Source organism: Perognathus longimembris, chromosome 2, assembly GCF_023159225.1.
Source record: "Perognathus longimembris pacificus isolate PPM17 chromosome 2, ASM2315922v1, whole genome shotgun sequence".
NCBI lineage: Eukaryota > Metazoa > Chordata > Mammalia > Rodentia > Heteromyidae > Perognathus > Perognathus longimembris.
Window position 1 is genome coordinate 141507844 of NC_063162.1, and position 20639 is coordinate 141528482.

The 20639-nt window shown below is 40.8% G+C and overlaps 1 protein-coding gene across 1 annotated transcript in view; it reads right to left on the reverse strand.

Annotated features, from left to right (window-relative positions):
• Positions 1-217: 217 nt before the first annotated feature.
• The window catches only part of Ptn (pleiotrophin), an 88654-nt gene continuing 68232 nt past the window's right edge, over positions 218-20639 (reverse strand). Inside the window, exon 5 of the mRNA XM_048337952.1 lies at positions 218-976. Coding sequence (XP_048193909.1) covers positions 921-976 — 56 coding nt within the window. The 3' untranslated portion in view covers positions 218-920. The remainder of the gene's footprint in view (positions 977-20639) is intronic.

The following is a 20639-nucleotide window of genomic DNA, read 5'->3' on the forward strand; positions in this document are numbered from 1 at the left end:
TAGTATCCTATCCTTAAAATTTTGTGGGTTTGTCTTTTTGTTTCTGTCTTTGAGGCATTTCAAACGTGGCATTTTGAATTAACAATACTCATCCTCTGCAAAGTACTCTACTCCCTCATAAAAAAAAGTTATGTAACATTGTGATCAAGGATGATTTAACTAGTTGTGTTATAAATTCTCACTGTGTAGGTAACAAAAGAAGAGTTACAACATCCAATTATTGCACACAAAGCACCTTTTATTCAGCATAACATTGATTTATTTCCCTAGCACTTTTTTCCTCAGATGGAAAAAAAATTCATCAAGAGAGCAAATGTTTCTGCCAAAGTGAAATAATTTCCCATTTTAATGTTTTGCTTGAAAAAAGAAAACAATGAAGTCGACGTTGTACTAGGTCATTGCTCTGCTTCTCCATCCTCCCTCATTTTGCTGACTAACTTTAAAAAAATCCATTGGCAGAAAACACAAATATTATTCTCAAAAAGAATGATTACATTTTATTGCTGCTGTGTTGAGCCTATTTTTTTTTCTCAAGTGGGGAAAAATAAAGTCTAGGTGGGAAAAAGTTCTAAAGAGAAGTAGTTTACATGGTCATAACATTTAAATGGCTGTCAAAAGAAAAAAATGTAAAAAAAAAAAAGGTAAATGTGAAATACCATATAGCTTCAAAAACTTACCTCATTGTCTATCATGTATCATGTACTAGAAGTAAACTTTCTAAATAGTATTACCATCCCTTAGAATAAGCCCCTAGTGCTACTATAGTATACATTTTAAAAACACTACAACAAAGTTTTCTTTCCTCTTTGTTTTTACCTATTGTGTACTTAAGCTAGAGATAGTTTCGAATAAAAAGCCTACAGTAGGTATAAATGCAATGGTTAACAGATTTTGTTCCATGTTCCACTGAAGGTGGCTTCTCAATCCATCATCTTCTCCTGTTTCTTGCCTTCCTTTTTCTTCTTCTTAGATTCTGCTGTGGTTAGAAAAGAGAAAAAGGAAAAAAATAAACATCAAGCTGCTAAGCAACAGAGAGAGAAAGCCACTTTCCTTATCATGGGCCAGGAATTAAAACATAAAATGGAGACCTATGCACTGCTCTTGGTAGTGTTCTGGGTAAGTTGAGAGGAATGTGATATGGGGTGTGTGTGTGTGTGTGTGTGTGTGTGTGTGTGTGTGTGTGCGTGTGCGTGTGCGCGTGCGTGCGTGCGTGTGTGCGTGTGTGTGTGTGTGTGTTTGGCCTGGAATGTGCTTTCCAAAGTAGGCAAGGGCCGTCTAGACTTCCTCCCTGTGTTATATACAAATGCCTCTTGTCATATTGGTTGCCTCTTTTCAATAGGCAAAATCTTGGGGTTGGAGTTGTGCTTAGAAAACAAAGACAGCAGACAGAGTGAGAATATTGACCAGTTCTTTGCTCAAAGGAAAGCTTCAGTAACTTTGCTTAGCTCCATCATTTTTCACAGTCCCTTCATTATTAACATTTCTTTTTTTTTTTTTGAGCAAATAATTCCAAAACAATTCTATTCTGGATCTCCCATCTGCTTATCTATCCAGCAAGCTATAAACATAGGAAGGACCAGCTATGAACTGCATACAGTCGTCTGAAACGTCACCCAAGGTGACTCCCAGTCCTAGGTGAAGCAAATGGATGGTACCAGTGTAAGTTAAACTCAACATCATGAGGATTTACGTCAAACACTCCATCTTTACCCACTCAACCATCTTGCCTTCTTTATTTCCCTACAAGTAGAATGTGGTAGAAAAATCTATTTTGTCTCCAAAGGTTAGGAGACAAAAGGATATTTCTAATCTTTCCCAAGCTGCATTTCCCATTTGGTACACAGGTACACGGAAATGGTAGAATCTTGCTGGTTAGCGCAGGCTCTGGAGGCTGACTCCCAGAGTTCACATCCTCACATCATCAGTAACTTAACATGAGACTCCAGAGAAGTTAATCAATGCTCCTGTGTCTCAGATTACTTAATTTCTTTTTTCCTCTCCCGGCCCCCCACCTGTCCCAGCCCTAAAGGTTGAATTTAGTGCCTCATGCTTGCACTCTACCACTTGAGCCACAGCCCTGGTTCTCAGATTAATCACTTTTAAATGAGCATCTAAACAGTACCACAGCATAGGATAGCAACCATAGCATTAATATCCAGATTAAGTTAGCTGTATAAAATCTATGAAAAACAGAACATAGTAAAACAGTGCACACTTGATAAAGATGCCCAGTTATCATTGATGTGATCCTAGACCTAGAACAGACCATTTATCTGCATAATTAAAATGTTTGCGAATCTCAGTCTCCAAGACAGATGGACTACACAATGCACTGATTGTGGTGCACGACAGAAAAAGACAAGAGATTATCAGAGATTATGGTATCATTCATGGAGTATTTGTCATTACCCCATGAGCAATGGTGAGAGATTTAATACAACACTGACCAAGAATATTGGACATTTCCAATCTGAAACTGAAGTAAAGCTAGGATCTTCCATATCTGTATTTATATTCTCACCGCCTATTCAGGCAGGCTCCAAAGTCCATTTCACAGTAAGCAACATAGTATTTCTGTTCATCTGTCCCAGCTTCCTTTATGTAGGCTTTAAAGATGCACCATGTGCAAATGGGTCAGCAGTTTTTAAAACCTTATTCGTCCCATTAAAGGCAATGGCAGAATTTCCAAACTCAAATGTAAGGTCAATTGACACCATCAGTATTAAGACATTCAGCAATCCCTAGTCTTTGCCTAACATTTCAAGTGACAGCTATATATAAGGATGGCGTGCATCCTCAGGGAACAATCTAGAATATCAATTTGAATATAACTCCCATTTCTCTTATCTCAATTTTCCCCTATGCCTTCCTGTGGCACTCTCAGTGACTTTTAATCTCCTCAGCTCCCAAGTACAGTAGCTATTGTGGTGATATTTTCATGTTTGTTCTATCCTGTCTCTATTGCCTACCTAGGTCCAAATGGGTGCCAGAGTATTCAGATGTTTTGCATATATTCATTTCATAAAACTTGAAATTATTTTGAATACTGTATGCTATGCTATGGAGCGATTATAGGTTTTCCATCTCCATGAACATGTTGAAAATGGGAATCTCAAATTTTCCTTGATAAGAATGAGAACACACCTACTTCCTGTTATCTGAGCTCAAGACTCTTTCTTCTTCATTAATGAACAACTTGTCAAATGCCAGGATAGTATACGCTTGCCCATTGCATTTGCATAATTGTAATCAACTTATGCTTCTGATACAATTAGCACTTCACAAACACACTACAGATCTGAGGTCTACTCTGTTCCGTAGAAAGTGAAAAATTAGAACTCTTCAGGAAAAAAAATTAAAGATAGAATGCAAAGATATAAGTCCTTGTATTTATAATGAGATCAGCTTGATTTCTCCCATAACTAAGTTGTTGCATTTTTACAAATAGAATAAAATATAGTGTCAGTAGTGTTACTTCTGATGAAGATCACATTTTTTTCTCCTGATTTTAATGAACATTTCAGTAACAAACAAAGGGAACTTTGTCAGGGCTTGTGGCCTCAGAACTTACTAACGTTAGAACTTACTAAGGTTTTAACCTAATCTATCTTTTGAATTAAAACAGTGTAATAACAAGAAATGTATCCAATGCCTAACGTATGAAACTGTAACCTCTATGTACATCAGTTTTATAATAAAAACTTAAAAAATTAAAAAATTAAAAAATTAAATAAATAAAAAAAAATAAAAAACAGTGTAATAAAATCTATGGCCTAGAAAGAACTTAGTTCAATTCTTTCATGTAGCAGATAAAGAAAGAGACACAAAGAAAACACCTCACAGTTAATCCCAACCTTTGTGGCTGTGAGTTCCTTCTATTTCCCTTGCCCCTTCTGTTTTATTCTCGAGGTTTTGGTTTTCAAATCCACTCATTCATCCTCTAACTAACCCATGCTTCTGAGGGAGGGTAGACTAGGGAAAGTGAGGCATAGTAAACAACTGCCAGGCATTCAAAAACTTAAGCTTACAGTAAATAAATGCAAGAGATATTCATCCATCCACTTCCCTTAATATTAAAGGAACAGAGTCATTTCAGGGGAAAACACGAGGAAGGATAGAATAGGGAAAATAAATGAGACCTGGTGAGCTTACAGCAAATATGGGAGATAGTAATTCATCTACTTCCCTTAAGATTATGAGACCAAATTTACTCAGGGGAAAATGAGGCAGGATAAGCTGAGAGAAATGAGGCCTGGTGAAGGCAACTCAGAAACATTGCTACAGAAACACAGAAGCACCATCTTTGCTTAAAAGAGAGACAACAGGATGCATTCCTTCCTGAGAGATGCATTTCTCACCCCCAGAATTAACATTTGTCTGGCAGGATGTATGCCTTCCTGAAAGACGTAAGCAACCTCCTACCCAAAATATAGCCAACAGGATGCCTTCCGTATCTCAAGGATAAGCATCTGTTGTATTGCAGGATATATTCTTACCTGGAAGATGCGCTCAAAACATCCAGAAATCCAGAAAGTGTAGCATCAGGAGTAATTAGAGAAAAGATAAAACACCTATCTTTTCATAAATTTAAAGTCAGACCCCACTGCCTTTACCATATAACTTATTCCAATAGACAAGGAGCCCCGTGTCTCTCTGTCTCTCCTTTAAAACACCCACAGTGTTAAGAGTGTATCTCTGCTTTTCTGAGTGCCTGTTTGCATACCTACTTGCTTGGTTACTTAACAAAGCCCTGCCAAGTTTTCTTGCCATTGTGACTCCTCCAGAAATTGTTATTCTGTGATGGAAGTCCAGGACTCTAAGTGAAGAATCCCTGCTTTTAGAGGGAAACTTCACAAACCTTCACCTGCATCCAACGACACTTCGACTACTGCTTTTCTCCTTCCCTCCCTCAGATTCCAACTGCAACACCACTTCTAGTATTCTAACCTCATGATTTAAGTTAGAAACTTTTCTCTTTACTTCCCTTACAAAATAACTATTTCCCTTCTATTTTTTGTCAAATCCTTGTATTTTAAAGTTTTCAACTAGCACAGTAAGGGTTTTCATTATGATGTCTCCATGCATGTGTATTGTGTACTTTGGTCTAGTATTGCAATTGCTACTAAAACTGTGAGAGGTCAGTCTCTGCTCCTGTTAAATCTCAGCCCATAGCACAGTGCTGTGGACATATGAATGTTTGGTGGAATAAATGTGCTGGATGACAAAAAACATGTCTTGCCTATCTTCTTCACTTAAGCTTCTTGAATTTTCTTTGCTTGGTCTCCTTTCTATCTGAATGTCTTTTCTCCTATCTAATTTTTGCTTATCTAACACCTACTTGTCCTTAAAACCTTAGCCAAATGCTACTTCCTCAGAATAAACCTTCGCACAACTCTCTGACTAAACAAGTAGCATACAGAGATGCTCCATTGTGACTCACTGCTTTTCTAGAATCAGACTTGAACTGTTAATCATGTCTCTAATTAATGTGTACGTTCTCCTTAATGAGGAGAAAGAGCCTTTCTGTCTCTTGCATCTGTATCTTTAGTGAGTGATATATGAAAGCGCTTATGAAATTTTTGTTGCATACATATTGGATAGATGAAACTTTGGATGGGAAAGAAAGAGCACTGAGTTATTAGTATATGGGAAAATAGCATGTTTCAAAGAAAGCCAAGGCTATACACTCAATCTGATATTTCTTATACTTTAGCTTTCAAGACATACATTTTTTTTTTTTTTTTTTTTTTTTTTTTTGGCCAGTCCTGGGCCTTGGACTCAGGGCCTGAGCACTGTCCCTGGCTTCTTCCCGCTCAAGGCTAGCACTCTGCCACTTGAGCCACAGCGCCGCTTCTGGCCGTTTTCTGTATATGTGGTGCTGGGGAATCGATCCTAGGGCCTCGGGTATACCGAGGCAGGCACTCTTGCCACTAGGCTATATCCCCAGCCCCCAAGACATACATTTTTGAGGAAAACACATACATATGCATCACAAACACATGGTTTTGTTTTGGTGCTTTATTTTGTTTTGCAATACTGAAGATTGGTTTGATGACACCATGCATGCTAGACAAGTGCTTATTATTTGATCCATGTCTCCAGTTTTGTATTTTTGGTTAGCAGTAAGTCATTACTACCTTTGCTCAGGCTGGCCTTAAATTCATGATCCTCCTTCCTCTGCCTCCTAAGTAGCTGAGATTACAGGCATAGTCAGGAGTCTGTGTGTGTGTGTGTGTGTGTGTGTGTGTGTGTGTGTGTGTGTGTGTGTGTTTGTTGTTGTTGTTGTCTGGTTTTGTTTTATGTACAGATTCTTTAACATTTTTTCCTTATGTTTGGAACAGAGGCCTGGATTAATTCTGTAGATGAAATGAGTTTCCCATTTTAGTAGCCTTTCAAGGTGACAGTGAGATAAATGTTTGCTGTGCGCCTAAGGATCAGGAATTGGCCTGGAGCACTTGGTAAAGACAAGTGCTTTATAACGGAGTTCTGTCATGGCTACTGGGCAAAGTATTAAGAGCCAGCAGGATCCCAACCCGGATGTGAAACAGCAGGTGCCTTATTCCATGCTGAACAAAGCGCAGCCCAGTCACATGACACGCATTAAGGAACTCCCCAGGCTACAGGTCACTAAGCCCTGCCTGGGCTGATTCTGTGAAGCAGACAGGAAAGCAAGTGGAAAATGACCTAGTGTCACAATGGAAGAGCAAAGGACACCTGGCTGAGGATGACTTGTTTCCTTCCTCTCATGCTGCCTTTGAGGACTTGATTGCACCCAAATCAAACAACACTTTTGCTGTGGATTAACTATGTGGGCTCTCCTAATCCTTGGGATACAGGCATGGCAGAGGATGGTATTGTACAAGATCCTTGTACTGCCAGGGCCTGTGATCCTAGCTACTCAGGACACTGAGATCTGATGATCGTAGTTCAAAGCCAGCATGGGCAGGAAAGTCTGTGAAACTCCTATTTCTAATTAACTACCCCAAAGTTGAAAGTGGAGGTGTGGCTCAAGGGCTAGAGCACTAGTTTTAAGCAAAGTACTCTCAGAGACAGTGCCAAAGCCTTCAGTTCAAACTTCAGGAATGACACGCTTTTGCACACACACACACACACACACACACACAAATACACACAGCCTTTGTACTGCTTTGTACTGTTTGAATAGAAGCAGGTTATTTAAGAAACACTTGAAAGGGTCAACAAACTTGTGAGACTTCCCTAACAAAAATTTACTATAAGGACTCAGACTTCTTCACATCATGGTTTTGTCTCGTGGGTGTGTCTGATACGCAAGTCCAACTTAAAGAATTAGTTCTGACCCATGGCTGCCACTGACCAGCCCACAACGTGGGGAGAAATCGCTCATTCTATATTTGTTTCATATAAACCAGTAGCAGTAAACCTAAGCCCTCCTCAGAAGAGCATTGAACGTTTAAGGAGATACTATGACCTTTGAGATCCCATCTTACCATGCCTGTCCCCAAAACATTCATTTACTCATTGAGCAAATAAGCACTTCACTTTCAGTGTGTACCAGACACTCATACCTAGCTATTTGGATATAATGGTGAACCAAACAAGATTCTGTCTTCAAAGAGTTGATATTACAAGTAAAGTTTCCAAGACTAGTCTACACATGTCTTTTAAAATTGTACATACATTTATGTGCTGCTCTTTCATGATTTTAAAGCTGGGTGTTTCCTTGATGGCAATGCGCTACTGCATTACAGATGCACATAACATAAAAGAAAATGGATTTCTAGAGAGAAAAAAAGTTTACTTACAACATGGAGTGAGAAAAAAAGAGAGAATTTCTCTGAAATTATTTCATTTGTTTTAAATATACTAGTATCTGGTTTTAATTATACTATACATAGTCTTACATCTATAACCAAAAATATACACATAAATGGACAGACATTTCCCACAATTTCCGAATATAGCCACATGTTAAATAGTAGGTTGTATTTATATTTTCTTCCTATGACGTTAATTAGAAATATATTGACAATTGATAATAGAACTTTATGATGCAAGTTTAACTGCATCTGTTTTTTATGCCATTACATTTACTTTGAAATATGACTGCATGGTGTCCGTTTGTCATTCTATTCCATATTTTTGTAATCTTCCCTTTGTAGATTATTTGAATTGCTCTCAAATTTTGTTACTATAAGCAATGATGTAATGATATTTTTTTCGCTTGCAAAAAAATTTACGTTTAAATTTTGCCTCAGTGTAGATTGTTAAAAGAAGATTTACTGGATCAAAGAGTAGAACATGTTTAAAGCTCTAGATAGGAACTGGCAATTTTATTTATTGGAAGGAAGTTCTAATCTCAATTCTTATCAGCAATGTATGTGAAATCCTAGCACAGTAAGCTGGCTCTCAGAAAGCAAATCTTCGAACAGCCTGTGTCATCTATTTTCCATTTATTCACATTCCTTTATGAATAGGATTGTCATCTAAGTTGGCACAAATAAACATCTAGCCCCAGTTTCTACACTGAGAAAATCTGGGAGAAATGTACTTAGAGGTTGGTCTTGAGGATGACATCAATTTAAAATTTTATTTTGAACACTTTGAAGAGGTATGCTCTTGCAAACACTAGAAGAGTTGAGAAATTCTGGAACAAACTCACTCTGCCTCTGTCTCTTTCTCTCTCATTTCCTTAGCAAAAGATCTTGCCCAGATCCTGTGTGCTGTGCCTACAGAAAACTGACAGGAAAACTAAGGCAATAAAGTGATTGAGGGATGTCTGATTTTAAGGGAGTCAGGCCTCTAGTGTTAAGTGGCTTTGGGCCAGTAAAGCAGAGGAAGTATTGACTAGAGAATAAGAGATTTGCTCCTTCTGAGAGGCACAAGTTCATTTCTTGAGAACACACTCAGAAATGGACACTGCCTATTCAGAGGCCACAGAAGTCCGTGGACAAGGGTGTTAGGGTCACCTTTCTGAGACCACAAGTTCACCTGTGGAAGGCTGGTTCAGTGACTCACAGGAACTCACTCTGCACCACGCTTGGAACCTATTTAAAGTACCTCACTTTCTTGTGGAAGACTTAGCCACCTTTCCACCTAGAAACATCTAATCCTTTGCCCTGCCTCCGCTCTGCTTCAGCACTGATAAAAAGCTTGTGAGATTCTGAATACAGATGCACAACCCAGCGGTCCACTTAGAACCTGGGCACCTCATCACGTTTCCAAATGTTTCCTTCTAAACTAGAGTCAAAATACATGTTCCTACATACACAAGTATACAGGTGTCTACATAAAATGTACATACACACACATACGTATATACATATACATATAGAGACACACAATGTGGGACAATACCTACCAAAAACATCTCTTTAAAAATCAAGAAAATAATCTTTTTAAAATTACACGAAATGTGCGATCCACTGAAATTGCTCAGTCACATACCTGTTGCTTCTGCTTGTTTTCTTATTGGGGAATGCCACTTGTTCCGTGCACGTAATTCTGAACGCATTACGGGCAATGTGCAGCATCCTTACTCACATACGTGTATGCGCAGGATGGCTCCACGCTACTCACCACATGCTACACTGCCCCTGTCTTCATACCTGCCCTTTCCTTCACTGCCCACCTTCCTTTCGCCTCACTAACTCTCCATTTCCATGACAATACCATCCGCGCATGCTCAACGACCCACCCTCCACATTTGCCTTCCATCAAGTTTATGTGAGTAGAAATATAGGCAGCTCTGCCCATCTCTACTAAATGTATGGGAACTAGGCATCTCCAGTCGCTACTGAACATGCGCAGAGTTTCGGTAGCCTCCATCTGCTCTCTTTACTCTTTGGGCATTGGCTCATCTCATGGCTACATCTTGTCACAGGGGACAGGTCAGCTCTGAGCATGCTAGTGAATTACATGGACATGAATATACAGGTTTAGTGAAGGCATAAGAAATTATTCTATAAGCCAATAGAGCGAAATTAAAGCCCCTAAAGATGTCAGTTATTATCTAAAGCAACTGCAATGGAGGCCAGTAAATAATAGTAATAAATAATACTAGTGTTAGGTGATAGCAGTAGATCATAAAAATAGTAATAGGAACAATGCAACATACAAAATAATATAAAGTCAAGTTAACATACTGGAATCCTATGACTTTTTCTTTATAACTCCTCAGCTTCTTTTTCTCCCTGTTTGTCTGTTTCCTCTTTAGAGCAAGCCAGTGAGATTCCTGCAAGTTTCTTCATCTCTTTAGAATGCACTCTCTTTCTACAGTAGAATCAGGAGTAGGCAAAACATGAGTATGCTGAGGTCATTGCCTGGTCTGGACATTCGCTCAGAATACATTCCACATCATCCTTATATGTTAGCTACACGGCTTCTTATACTAACACACATGCGCACTTGTGCACACACAGTCATAGGTGACAGATTAATGCTTGGATTTTCTTTCCTTGGCATAAACCCTTGCCCCTTCCCTTTTGTGGACCACTCTAAAGACTGTATGCTGGCAGGTCACCGCCCCATGCGGGCAGATTCCACCCCAAAACGTGCTCCGCTTTCCCTATCACCCATCCGGATGGGAGAGACAAGAGAGCGGCTGCTGCTACATCTCCAGCAGGAACAAAGCCTAGACCCGACCAACGCGCGCCTCCCTGCATGCTTTATGTATTTTTGACAGGAACCTTCACAGCAGCTGAATTGATTACTCTTGTGTGTCCGGGTGGAGATCTGTGAAGAATGTTTTTCTGTTTTCTGGAGAGTGAAAATAATTTTGAAAGCCCTGCAAGAGAGAGTGCTGTGAAGGCCTTAACCTATAGTAAACATCTCTGGGCTTTGTCCCTCGCCACCTCCCCCACCACCCCCACACCGTCCCCCTTAGGTGCCTGAACCACAGAATATCAGGGGAAAAGAAAACGTACCTGCTTCCTGCCATTTGATTTTTGATAAGCTCATGTGTGGGGATTGTTTACTCTTCTAGAAAAAGTCTTTTGTGTGTTTCTCTCCACTGCCTCTGTGCCCTGAGTGCCAGGTGGCCTGTTCTGATTTCCCTGTGGGCTCCTCGAGGCAGTGCTGAATGGCATCTTGGGGACATGGCAGGGGCCCCCATCCACAGCACTGGTTCCCAGGACAGCAGGACCTGAGGTCCAGGGGAGTCTCCGACTCTCACAGCATGGAAGAGGCAATTGGGGGCCACGGGGCGCTCTGTACTGCTCTTTCTCACCTCAGTGAATGCAGCCCCTTTGAAAAGACTCCCGATTGAGAAATGCAGGCCTAAAGCTCATCTAGCGTTCACAAAATTAGTGTGTGGAGATAAACGTCGAGCAGGAGTTACCTGATAGGATTCCATCATAAATGACTCCACCTAGGCATGCAAGACTAGTTACATTTCATCCGTGAAATAGAAAAACAAATCCTTAACTCTTTTTAGAGAGCACACAGTATGGGAAACACTGGGATACCAGAAAAATATTCTGGAAATTGACCATCCTGTCTTGAAGTTTGTATTTGGTCATTCGGTGGCTGGTAGCCTTGGAGAAGTTGTAACCTCAGCATCCTAGACGGCAAAGGTGAATCCAAGTGAGGATTTTGGATGACAAGGTACACTAAGAGCTTAGCATCATGTCTATCATATCATAAATATCCAACAAATAGAAACTAGTTTAAGGAGGCATAATAAATGGCAATAGTTACAGGAGACCAGAAGAAACCCTCAATTCCAAAGCTAGGAGGAAGAAAAGCAAAAGCTGCAGGGGTGTAAGAAATCAGGTTGCTCAGGCCAGATGGCAATTAGTGTGAATATTGCTCTATTATTCTGTCTTCCCTAATACTAATTATTGTATAGCTGTTGTCTGTGTGCACAACTAATGAGCTTCTGAGTGTGGAATTTACCCAGATAAATGGAAAGCAGACAGGCAATATAAAGCAAACCCTCCAGTATTTACTGTTTCTAGTTCTCACATCTGCCCTGGAAACTAGGACCAATAGTTCCTTACAAAAGATGGGCATGACCCACCACCAGTGGCCCCTTCCAGTGCTTCCTGGGTTTTTCACAGTGATTTTCTTTTGACTGTTAAAACGAACATGGTGCACGAACAATGTACCCTAGTGTGCCAGAGCATGACAAATATAGCTACATACACCACCATTCATTCAGGTGAGTACCTGGCTGATTGTCTCTCATGGATGCAGGGCTGTGTGGTATAGTTCTCACACGTAGGGAGAGAAACCGCTTAGCCTCATGGATATGTCCTTAGAGTCAACCCCTCTTGATTCAAGTCATCTGTCTTACCTCTGATCTCTGTTTTCTAGTTCTTGAGAGGAAATTAAAAACTTATTTTTTTGCCTCAGGGCCTTTGAACATTACCCAGCTTCACTCATAACACAAACCTGGCTACCTTCTTCTTTGTCTTCAAGACCATTTGCCTTCTCAGAGAGGTATTTGCTGGTTACTCTCCCTAACACACTGTGTCACTCTAGCTCTTGATTCAGTTTAGTTTATACTGCCATTTTTTCTAACATGCATTCATTCTTTTAATGACTATTAATTGCCCTTATCATCACTGTCGACCCACAATCACCAGAACTCTGAGCTAACCAGGAAGGACATTATGATGTCTCATATTGGTAGTACTTAAAATATTGTGTGCACCAGTGTCGACATTTAATGGATTTTATAAATAAGTGGGTGAATTAGGAACGATGCCAAAAGACTCTGTGCTCCTCTAGGGCATTTCTCACTTTTCATGCTACATCCACACATACCCCTCTGCTTCTGTGACTAAGCCCACCAAGACTGTTAGTTTATCCTTCATGCTAACTCTACCGTATAGTACTAACTAAATGTGCTGCCTGAACAATGTAGGCTTTACAGAATAAGAAAGCATAAATAATAGAGACCTACAAGTAAAAAGTGGTATGTGCCTAAGAGATCATGGTCTGTGTAGCTAGCTCTTAAGAGTCTGGGAGTTTGCTGGGGTCCAGGGAAGATGACTCCTAACCAGGCTGTCCCACTAAAGCTTTCAGAGAGGTCTGAAATTCATTATCTTGATATCTATACCAAGAAATTTGATACCTGTATTGAATAGATACAGGGGAAGGAGTGATGTGTAAGGTAGGAGATTCAGAAACCAATTGCCTTGTAAATAAGTCCTGGGCCCTGTGTTTATTAGGTGTAAAACTTTAAGCCACAAGTCTAACTCTTCTAAAGCCCCACTTTCCTCACCTGTAAAATTGAGGATGGTGATAAATATCTTAAAGTCCTGAGAAATTCAGTGATACCATGTGTGAGAAATGTACTAAACCATAAACACAACCTCAGTAACAACTAACTGTAGTTACTACTGCTGTCATCCTCATCATTCTCTTCTTGTCTGAAGAGATGCTCAAGAAATTCTGAAAGTGCTACACATTTATCCAACACCAGTCCTTCGCCTTAGCAATTATGCCATGAGGTGTCCCTTGTCAACTCAAGTTTACAGACAACAACCCCGCTCATTCTGATGTGAATTACAATTCCACCACAAGGCCCGGCTCATCCTCAGGGGGGAATCAGAGACCAAGAAATAAAAGAAATATTGGGGAACTTCTTTTATTTGTTAAAGAAGTGTTGTAGAAGGAGTGTGGTAGTAGAGAAAGAATTCAAAAGACTGGGACTGTCCCTTTGCTGACACCCATTTTCCATTTGACTGAGAAGGATGGAACCATCAAACCTATGAGGAGGCTATGCAGCTGCCCAAAAGTGATGACAAACTTTCAAAAATAACTTGAAAGAAATAGAACGAATGGAGGCTTTCCTGTGCAAGAAGTTTAACAGCATGTGCTAGCAGTAGACTGTGAATGAGTACACGGGGTTACCATTTGCCCCCTCAACCATGTACAACACAGACACCTGTCTTCATGCTCACCTCTGCTTGTCCCAGAATGCCCTTCGGCCAGACAAACACAAAGGCCAGTGAATGTTCTGATGCTTATCAGAACCAGTAGCCCCACAGCCACTCTTCCTTGTGCATTACATTTACAAAAAGCAGAAAACAACGGCTGCCTTGTGAACAATAATTCAAAATTCTAGAGTGCTCCAAGATAAGAATTGAGGTGTCACATCTGGAGTCCCCAGCGGGAGTTCATTGGAGCCTCTCACATAAACCCTAACCTCAGATCCAGCCTGGCTATGTCTTTTGTCCACCTGTGTGTGGCCAATAGCTAGCTGCTCCAGACTGCTGCATTCGCACAGGTAGGGATGGCTATGGGCCCAGGGCTCCCCACAGAAGATCTGTTTAACCTCACCATCTTCTCATTCCATCATGTGCTGATTCTCAGCCCCTTGAGGCACAGACACCCACAGCCCAGTTAATCGCCCCCATAAGAGCTCTCTGCTCTGCTAATTTCTACAGAGCTGTCAGCATAGACTAACCTTTACTTCTAACTTTCTTTCCTATTCACCCATCAATTAGCCAGCCCCACCGGGAACAAAATTCTGGTGGCTCCCAAAGATGAGAGAACTAATTCTGTGTTAGAACAAGAGTCTGGACAACCAGACAGACATTTCCCAGACTCTTGCAGCCGGACTTTCTGTGTGACCTACTTCCTAGCAGGCAGACATATTTCAATGAAACAAGTGAAAAGCACACAGCTGGGGCCAGATTTAGAGAGAATGTCTATCAGACAAGAAAGGAGGTAGCAGCTTCTGATTTGCAGGAACAATATAGCATTCCCAGGGTTTGATTCTTTGCATTGCAGGTGCTGAGCAGTGGGTCATTTCAGTGGAAGAATTCCTGTGAAATCAGTCATATTCGGTGTGATTAGAAACTTCTTTTGGCTCTGTTGCCTTTGGCTGCATTATTTCTGGCCTGACAACATCCAAGCCAGAGCCTCTGGCACTTTCAGAGAGCCCTTGAACTATATATTAACCTCAAATCAACTTCCTTTTGCTGAACTAGCTGGGGTAGATCTGTGGCACCTAAAAACCCAGACAGACATGAGGCTTTCTTGATTAAGTCAATGAAACTTAAGGAATTGAAATTCTTCATCTTTTTCAAAAAAAAAAAAAGGAAAGAAAGAAGAAAGAGAAAGGGGGAAAAGAGAGTGAAAGAAAGAGAAAGAAAGGAGGGAGTGAAGGAGGAAAGTAGAAAGGAAAAGAAAAGAAACAAAAGAAGAGAGAGAAAGAAAAACAGGAAGGAAGGAAGGGAGGAGGGAGGGGAGGGCGGGAGGAAGGAAGGAAGGAAGGAAGGAAGGAAGGAAGGAAGGAAGGAAGGAAGGACGGAAGGGAGGGAGGGAGGGAGGGAGGGAGGGAGGGAGGAAGGAAGGAAGGAAGGAAGGAAGGAAGGAAGGAAGGAAGGAAGGAAGGAAGGAAGGAAGGAAAGAAGGAAGGAAAGAAGGAAGGAAGGAAGGAAGGAGAAAAAGCAAGCAATCTAGCTGGAGTCTTCTATACAAATATTCACTAATATACCTTTGCTAAACACTTGCAAATTCTTGTTGCAATCTATTGGTCAAGCAATCTCCCTCAGAGAGCGCAGGTGATTTATTCTTTTCTGAATGACAGGAAAAAAGCATTTTATGATTCTACCGCTTTTTTGTGTGCCAATATTGGGGATTCAACTCAGGGTCCCTCACTCTCTCTTGGATTTTTTTTGCTCAAGGATGACATTCTAATACTTGACATCTAATTCCAGCTTTTCTTCCTGATTAACTGGAGATAAGAGTCTCATGGACTTTTCTGCCTCGGCTGGCTTCAAACCTTGATCCTCAGCTTTCAGCTTCCTGAGTAGATAGGATTACAGGTGTGAGCCACCAGCACCCAGCTCTACCTTTGCCACTTTTTTTTTTTTTTTTTTTTTTTTGGCCAGTCCTGGGCCTTGGACTCAGGGCCTGAGCACTGTCCCTGGCTTCTTCCCGCTCAAGGCTAGCACTCTGCCACTTGAGCCACAGCACCGCTTCTGGCCATTTTCTGTATATGTGGTGCTGGGGAATCGAACCTAGGGCCTCGTGTATCCGAGGCAGGCACTCTTGCCACTAGGCTATATCCCCAGCCCTACCTTTGCCACTTTGAGAACACTTTACATAAATGACCACTGCAATTGCCACTAGGTTTTGATGGATTTTATGCTCAAAGCTTTCTAGCATTTATTTATTACACAAATATTTAATCAGCACCTACTTGTTCTAACACAAGGGAGTATGATAGGATGGGTCTCTGTTCCCCTGGATCGTATTCTGCTGGCTATCTCCAGAGCTGCCACAGAAATAATTTTTCAGAAAATGTCTTCTGTTTGACACAGCAGTACTGGGCTTTACAAACCTTCCCCTTTTCTATTTCAAAAGGAAAAGGGACGTTGCTTATTTCCATTATGACTTTGGTAAGCAATCAGCTGGTACCAAATATAATTTGAGTTTAGAGACAGCCAATCTTGATTCTGTCATTCACTGGTGATCCACCCCTGGGAAATTAAATTAACCAGTGTTTTCTCAGATTCCTTTATAATCATATTTACCTGTAGGAACATGTAGAACTTTAGGAGATGAAAAACTGAAGTACACGGGAATAGAAACAGAATCGTGGCAATGGCAATAATATAATTTGCAGAGACTCACAAAAGGAAAGCTATAATATCCAACTTGGGTTATCTGAGAAAAATGATACAGAAATATAAATAACTCACATATGCCACTTGCTACAATTTACTTCAACTATGAAAATATACATCACAAATGTATTTCTTTAAAAATCTCTGCTTGGGGCTGGGGATATGGCCTAGTGGCAAGAGTGCCTGCCTCGTATACATGAGGCCCTGGGTTCAATTCCCCAGCACCACATATACAGAAAATGGCCAGAAGTGGCGCTGTGTCTCAAGTGGCAGAGTGCTAGCCTTGAGCAAAAAAGAAGCCAGGGACAGTGCTCAGGCCCTGAGTTCACGGCCCAGGACTGGCCAAAAAAACAAAACAAAACAAAACAACAACAACAACAAAAATCTCTGCTTGGGAAGTGGATATAGGAGAATTATGGTTCAAGGCTAGCCTGGTGAAAAGTTAGCAAGACTTTGTCTTGAAAACAGATTAGGTATGGTGGCACATGCCTGTCATCCCAGCTACTCAGAAGGTGGGTATAGAAAGATCATGGTCCAAAGACAGCCCAAAAGGGCAGGATATTATCTGAAAGACAGGCGAAAAGCAAAATGGCAGAGGAGTCAGTCAGGAGGTAGAACACTTGTATAGCAAGTATAAGGCCCTGAGGTTAATCCTCAATACTGTCAAGTTATTGTATTTTTAACTTTAAAAAAAACTATTGGATACATCTCCCTTTAATCCTCAATACTGTCAAGTTATTGTATTTTTAACTTAAAAAAAACCATTGGATACATCTCCCTGGCTCAACTCCTATAATAACCTTATTCTTTGTGCAGAGTCTGTAGAGCCAAAAAAGACATTTACAAAAACCCTTTACTATTAAGGGAGGGAAAATTGGTTAAACAAAGGCAGATTATACATAAAGGGAAGATTGTTTTATAATGGCTTATAAAATTTATAACTGGTTACAAATCCATTTTCGATGAATCAAATACCCTTAATTATTTAATATGTATGAATATTATAGAAAATCGACTTGAAATACCTTTAACCATCATTTTTCAACTTAAAACCCTTAAACTTCATTAAGGAATATTAGATGGGAAAATGTGGAGAGAAAAAAAACACCACAAAAAGGTGAAAAGCCCATCATACCATTTCAAAGGGAGACTTCCAAACATATCAACATTTTCCAAATTCACCCGCCAGCCTTGATGCTTGCCTATTTTATCCTTCCCTTTTAATTAAGTTGAACATTGGCTCTCCCATGTCCAAAAGGCAGTGTGAATTTGCGGTGTTTTCAGTGGACTTCATAGCAGCCCAGCAGCCCTCCATTGGAGCTGTAAGTTTTACTTAACTTTTCAAACTGCCTGAGGATGATTTGGCAGGCCGGAAAAGTCTAAGGTGCAGCTCGGGTTGAAAACTGCCATGCTGAAAGTGGAGATACCCTCAGCCTCCCGTCCTTTCCATTCTAAGTCCATGCAGAACATTTTGATTCACCTTCTGCTTTGCAAAACAATTAATTTGAAGACCATGTCTTTGAGTTTTGCTTCTGTTTGGGGAAGTGTTTCACTTCATAGCTATCACTACCGATTTTAGTCTCACCTGTAACAGCCACTGGATAAATGATACTTAAAAAGTTGGCACTAGGGGCTGGGGATATGGCCTAGTGGCAAGAGAGCTTGCCTCGTAGACATGAGGCCCTGGGTTCGATTCCCCAGCACCACATATACAGAAAACGGCCAGAAGTGGCGCTGTGGCTCAAGTGGCAGAGTGCTAGCCTTGAGCAAAAGGAAGCCAGGGACAGTGCTCAGGCCCTGAGTCCAAGGCCCAGGACTGGCCAAAAAAAAAAAAAGTTGGCACTAATATCCAACGCAAGCCTTGAAAATACACACTATATACAATCAGAGAGACCCATAACTTGGAAAGGGAAGCCTGAATCCTACATTCATTGTCTGTAGGCAGTCAGTACCTTGACATCTGGATATCTGAAGTATTTTTCATGGGCAGCTCTAACAGAAAATAAAGAACTGGATATGCATAAAGAATGCCTCTCTCTTTCTCTCTCTCTCTCGCTCGCTCACTCTCATTGTGCTTGTACCAAAGCTTGAACTAAGGGCCTTGTGTTCTTGCTTAGCTTTTGGGCTCATGCCTAATGCTCTACCACTTGAGCTATGCCTTCAGTCAAGTTTTTCTCTTGGCTAATTGGAGATGGTGTCTTGTAGACTTTGCTGCCCTGGTTGTGTTTGAACTGGGACCCTCAGATCTTAAGTCTCCTGAGTAGCTAGGATTACTGGCAGGAACCACTGGTACTCAGCTTGAAAAGAATCCTTTCTGCCTGTAACAAGCCAACACACCTCAGCCTTGGGGAATTTTTTCCCCCCTATTTTCATTTATTGCCAGTATTTATTGCATACTCATTGTTCTGACTTTCTCCTTATAATTAATGTGGCAGGAATTTTCAGATTTATTTTGGGCTCAGAGATAAACAGAGGCAAAGAGGGTATTGTAATTCAGAGTCCACTGAGGCTTGCTACATTTGTTTTCTAGGGTTGACATCACAAAGTACAGCCGAGTGGGTGGCTTGAACAATAGATGGGAATTTTCTCCTAAGTTCTGGAGGCTGAAAGTCTGAGAGGAAAGCCTCAGTCTAATCTGATTTCTTCTGAGGTTTCTCTCCAGGGCTCACAGAACACCGTCTTCACCGTGCCCATGTGTCCTCACCAACCCTTCGTCCCTCTTTGCGTATCTGTGTTCCGATCACTCCTAAGCACACCAGCCATACTGGGCTGGAGCCCACTCACACAGGCCTTATTTGTTCCGCTATCCCTTAAACATTATCTCTAAATATAGTCACCTTATGAGGTGCTGGGGGATAAAATTTCAAAATGGGATTTTGTCCAATGATCTGATAAAATAAAATAAGGGAATTCCTCCTTGACTTGGTTTCTGACCTACCTTCTCTGACCGGAGAGCGGAACCTGTGGGAGGGAGTGCCCTATATCATTTGGGATGGGAAAACAAATTAGGGTTTGCGTTTAGGACTTGTACTTATGAGGGTAACGTTTGTTCTACCTCTTGAGCCATACCTCCAGCCCTGTGGCTCACTGGCTATCTTTATTAGAGGGTCTTGTTTCCGACGAGGGACACAATTGAGCTGCCATGAGCCTATTTTGAACTTCCCAGTATGGCTGGGATTGCAGTTATGCGCCATAGCATTCAGTTCTACTGGATAGGAAATCTTGTAAATTTTCTTCCTACGTTGGCCTAGAACTTGGGTCCTTCCAATCTCAGCTTCCCACAGAGTTTAGGATGACAGATACATCCACTGGACCCAACTATAAACTGACAAATCTTTTCAAGCCTTTCTGCCCAGGATGGCCTTGAACCATAATCTTCCCACTCCCAGTATCCCAAATCACCAGGATCACAGGCATGAGCCATAGGCACGGCACTGAAAAATACACTGTATACACTTAACATTTTGTTACAAGTAGATTTTGAACTTAAACCACCTCAAAAAGTGTAAAGGCTCTGAAATAATCTAAGAAAAACTAAATCTCTTCGGTTACATGGTAAAGAAAAGGAGACTATATAAATAACTTTCCTGATTTGATGATAGCTGAGATAATCTTGGAGTGGTTTGATTCAAAATTTTCTGCCTTGTGAATCTTTTTTTGACCAGTTAAATAGAATCTTCCTTTTATCCTTAAATCGTTGTACCGAAGTATTTCAATTCAACATGTCAGTCTGTGAGTACAATGTGTCTTGATCAATGGTGCATGAGATTGTTTATTTTGGTAGGATCTTCTTCTAGTTGAGAGTTTGGAGTACAGGTTCTCCTTCGTAATTGGTATGTTTTACTATGTGGTTTCTTGGGTAGTAATGGATTGCATAAATATCCCCAGATATGCAGAGGGAAATTCATACTGTCCTGCTGAAAAACCCTCTTATGATGGTTCCTATGTGGTTAAGTTTCCAATCGTGGTCTGAAAGCAATACAGCTAACATTTCCATCTAGAAAAACCTGAGTTTCCATATAAAAGGATCTAGCTTGAGTCTTCCAATTCATGAATGGGTGGTATGATGCCAAG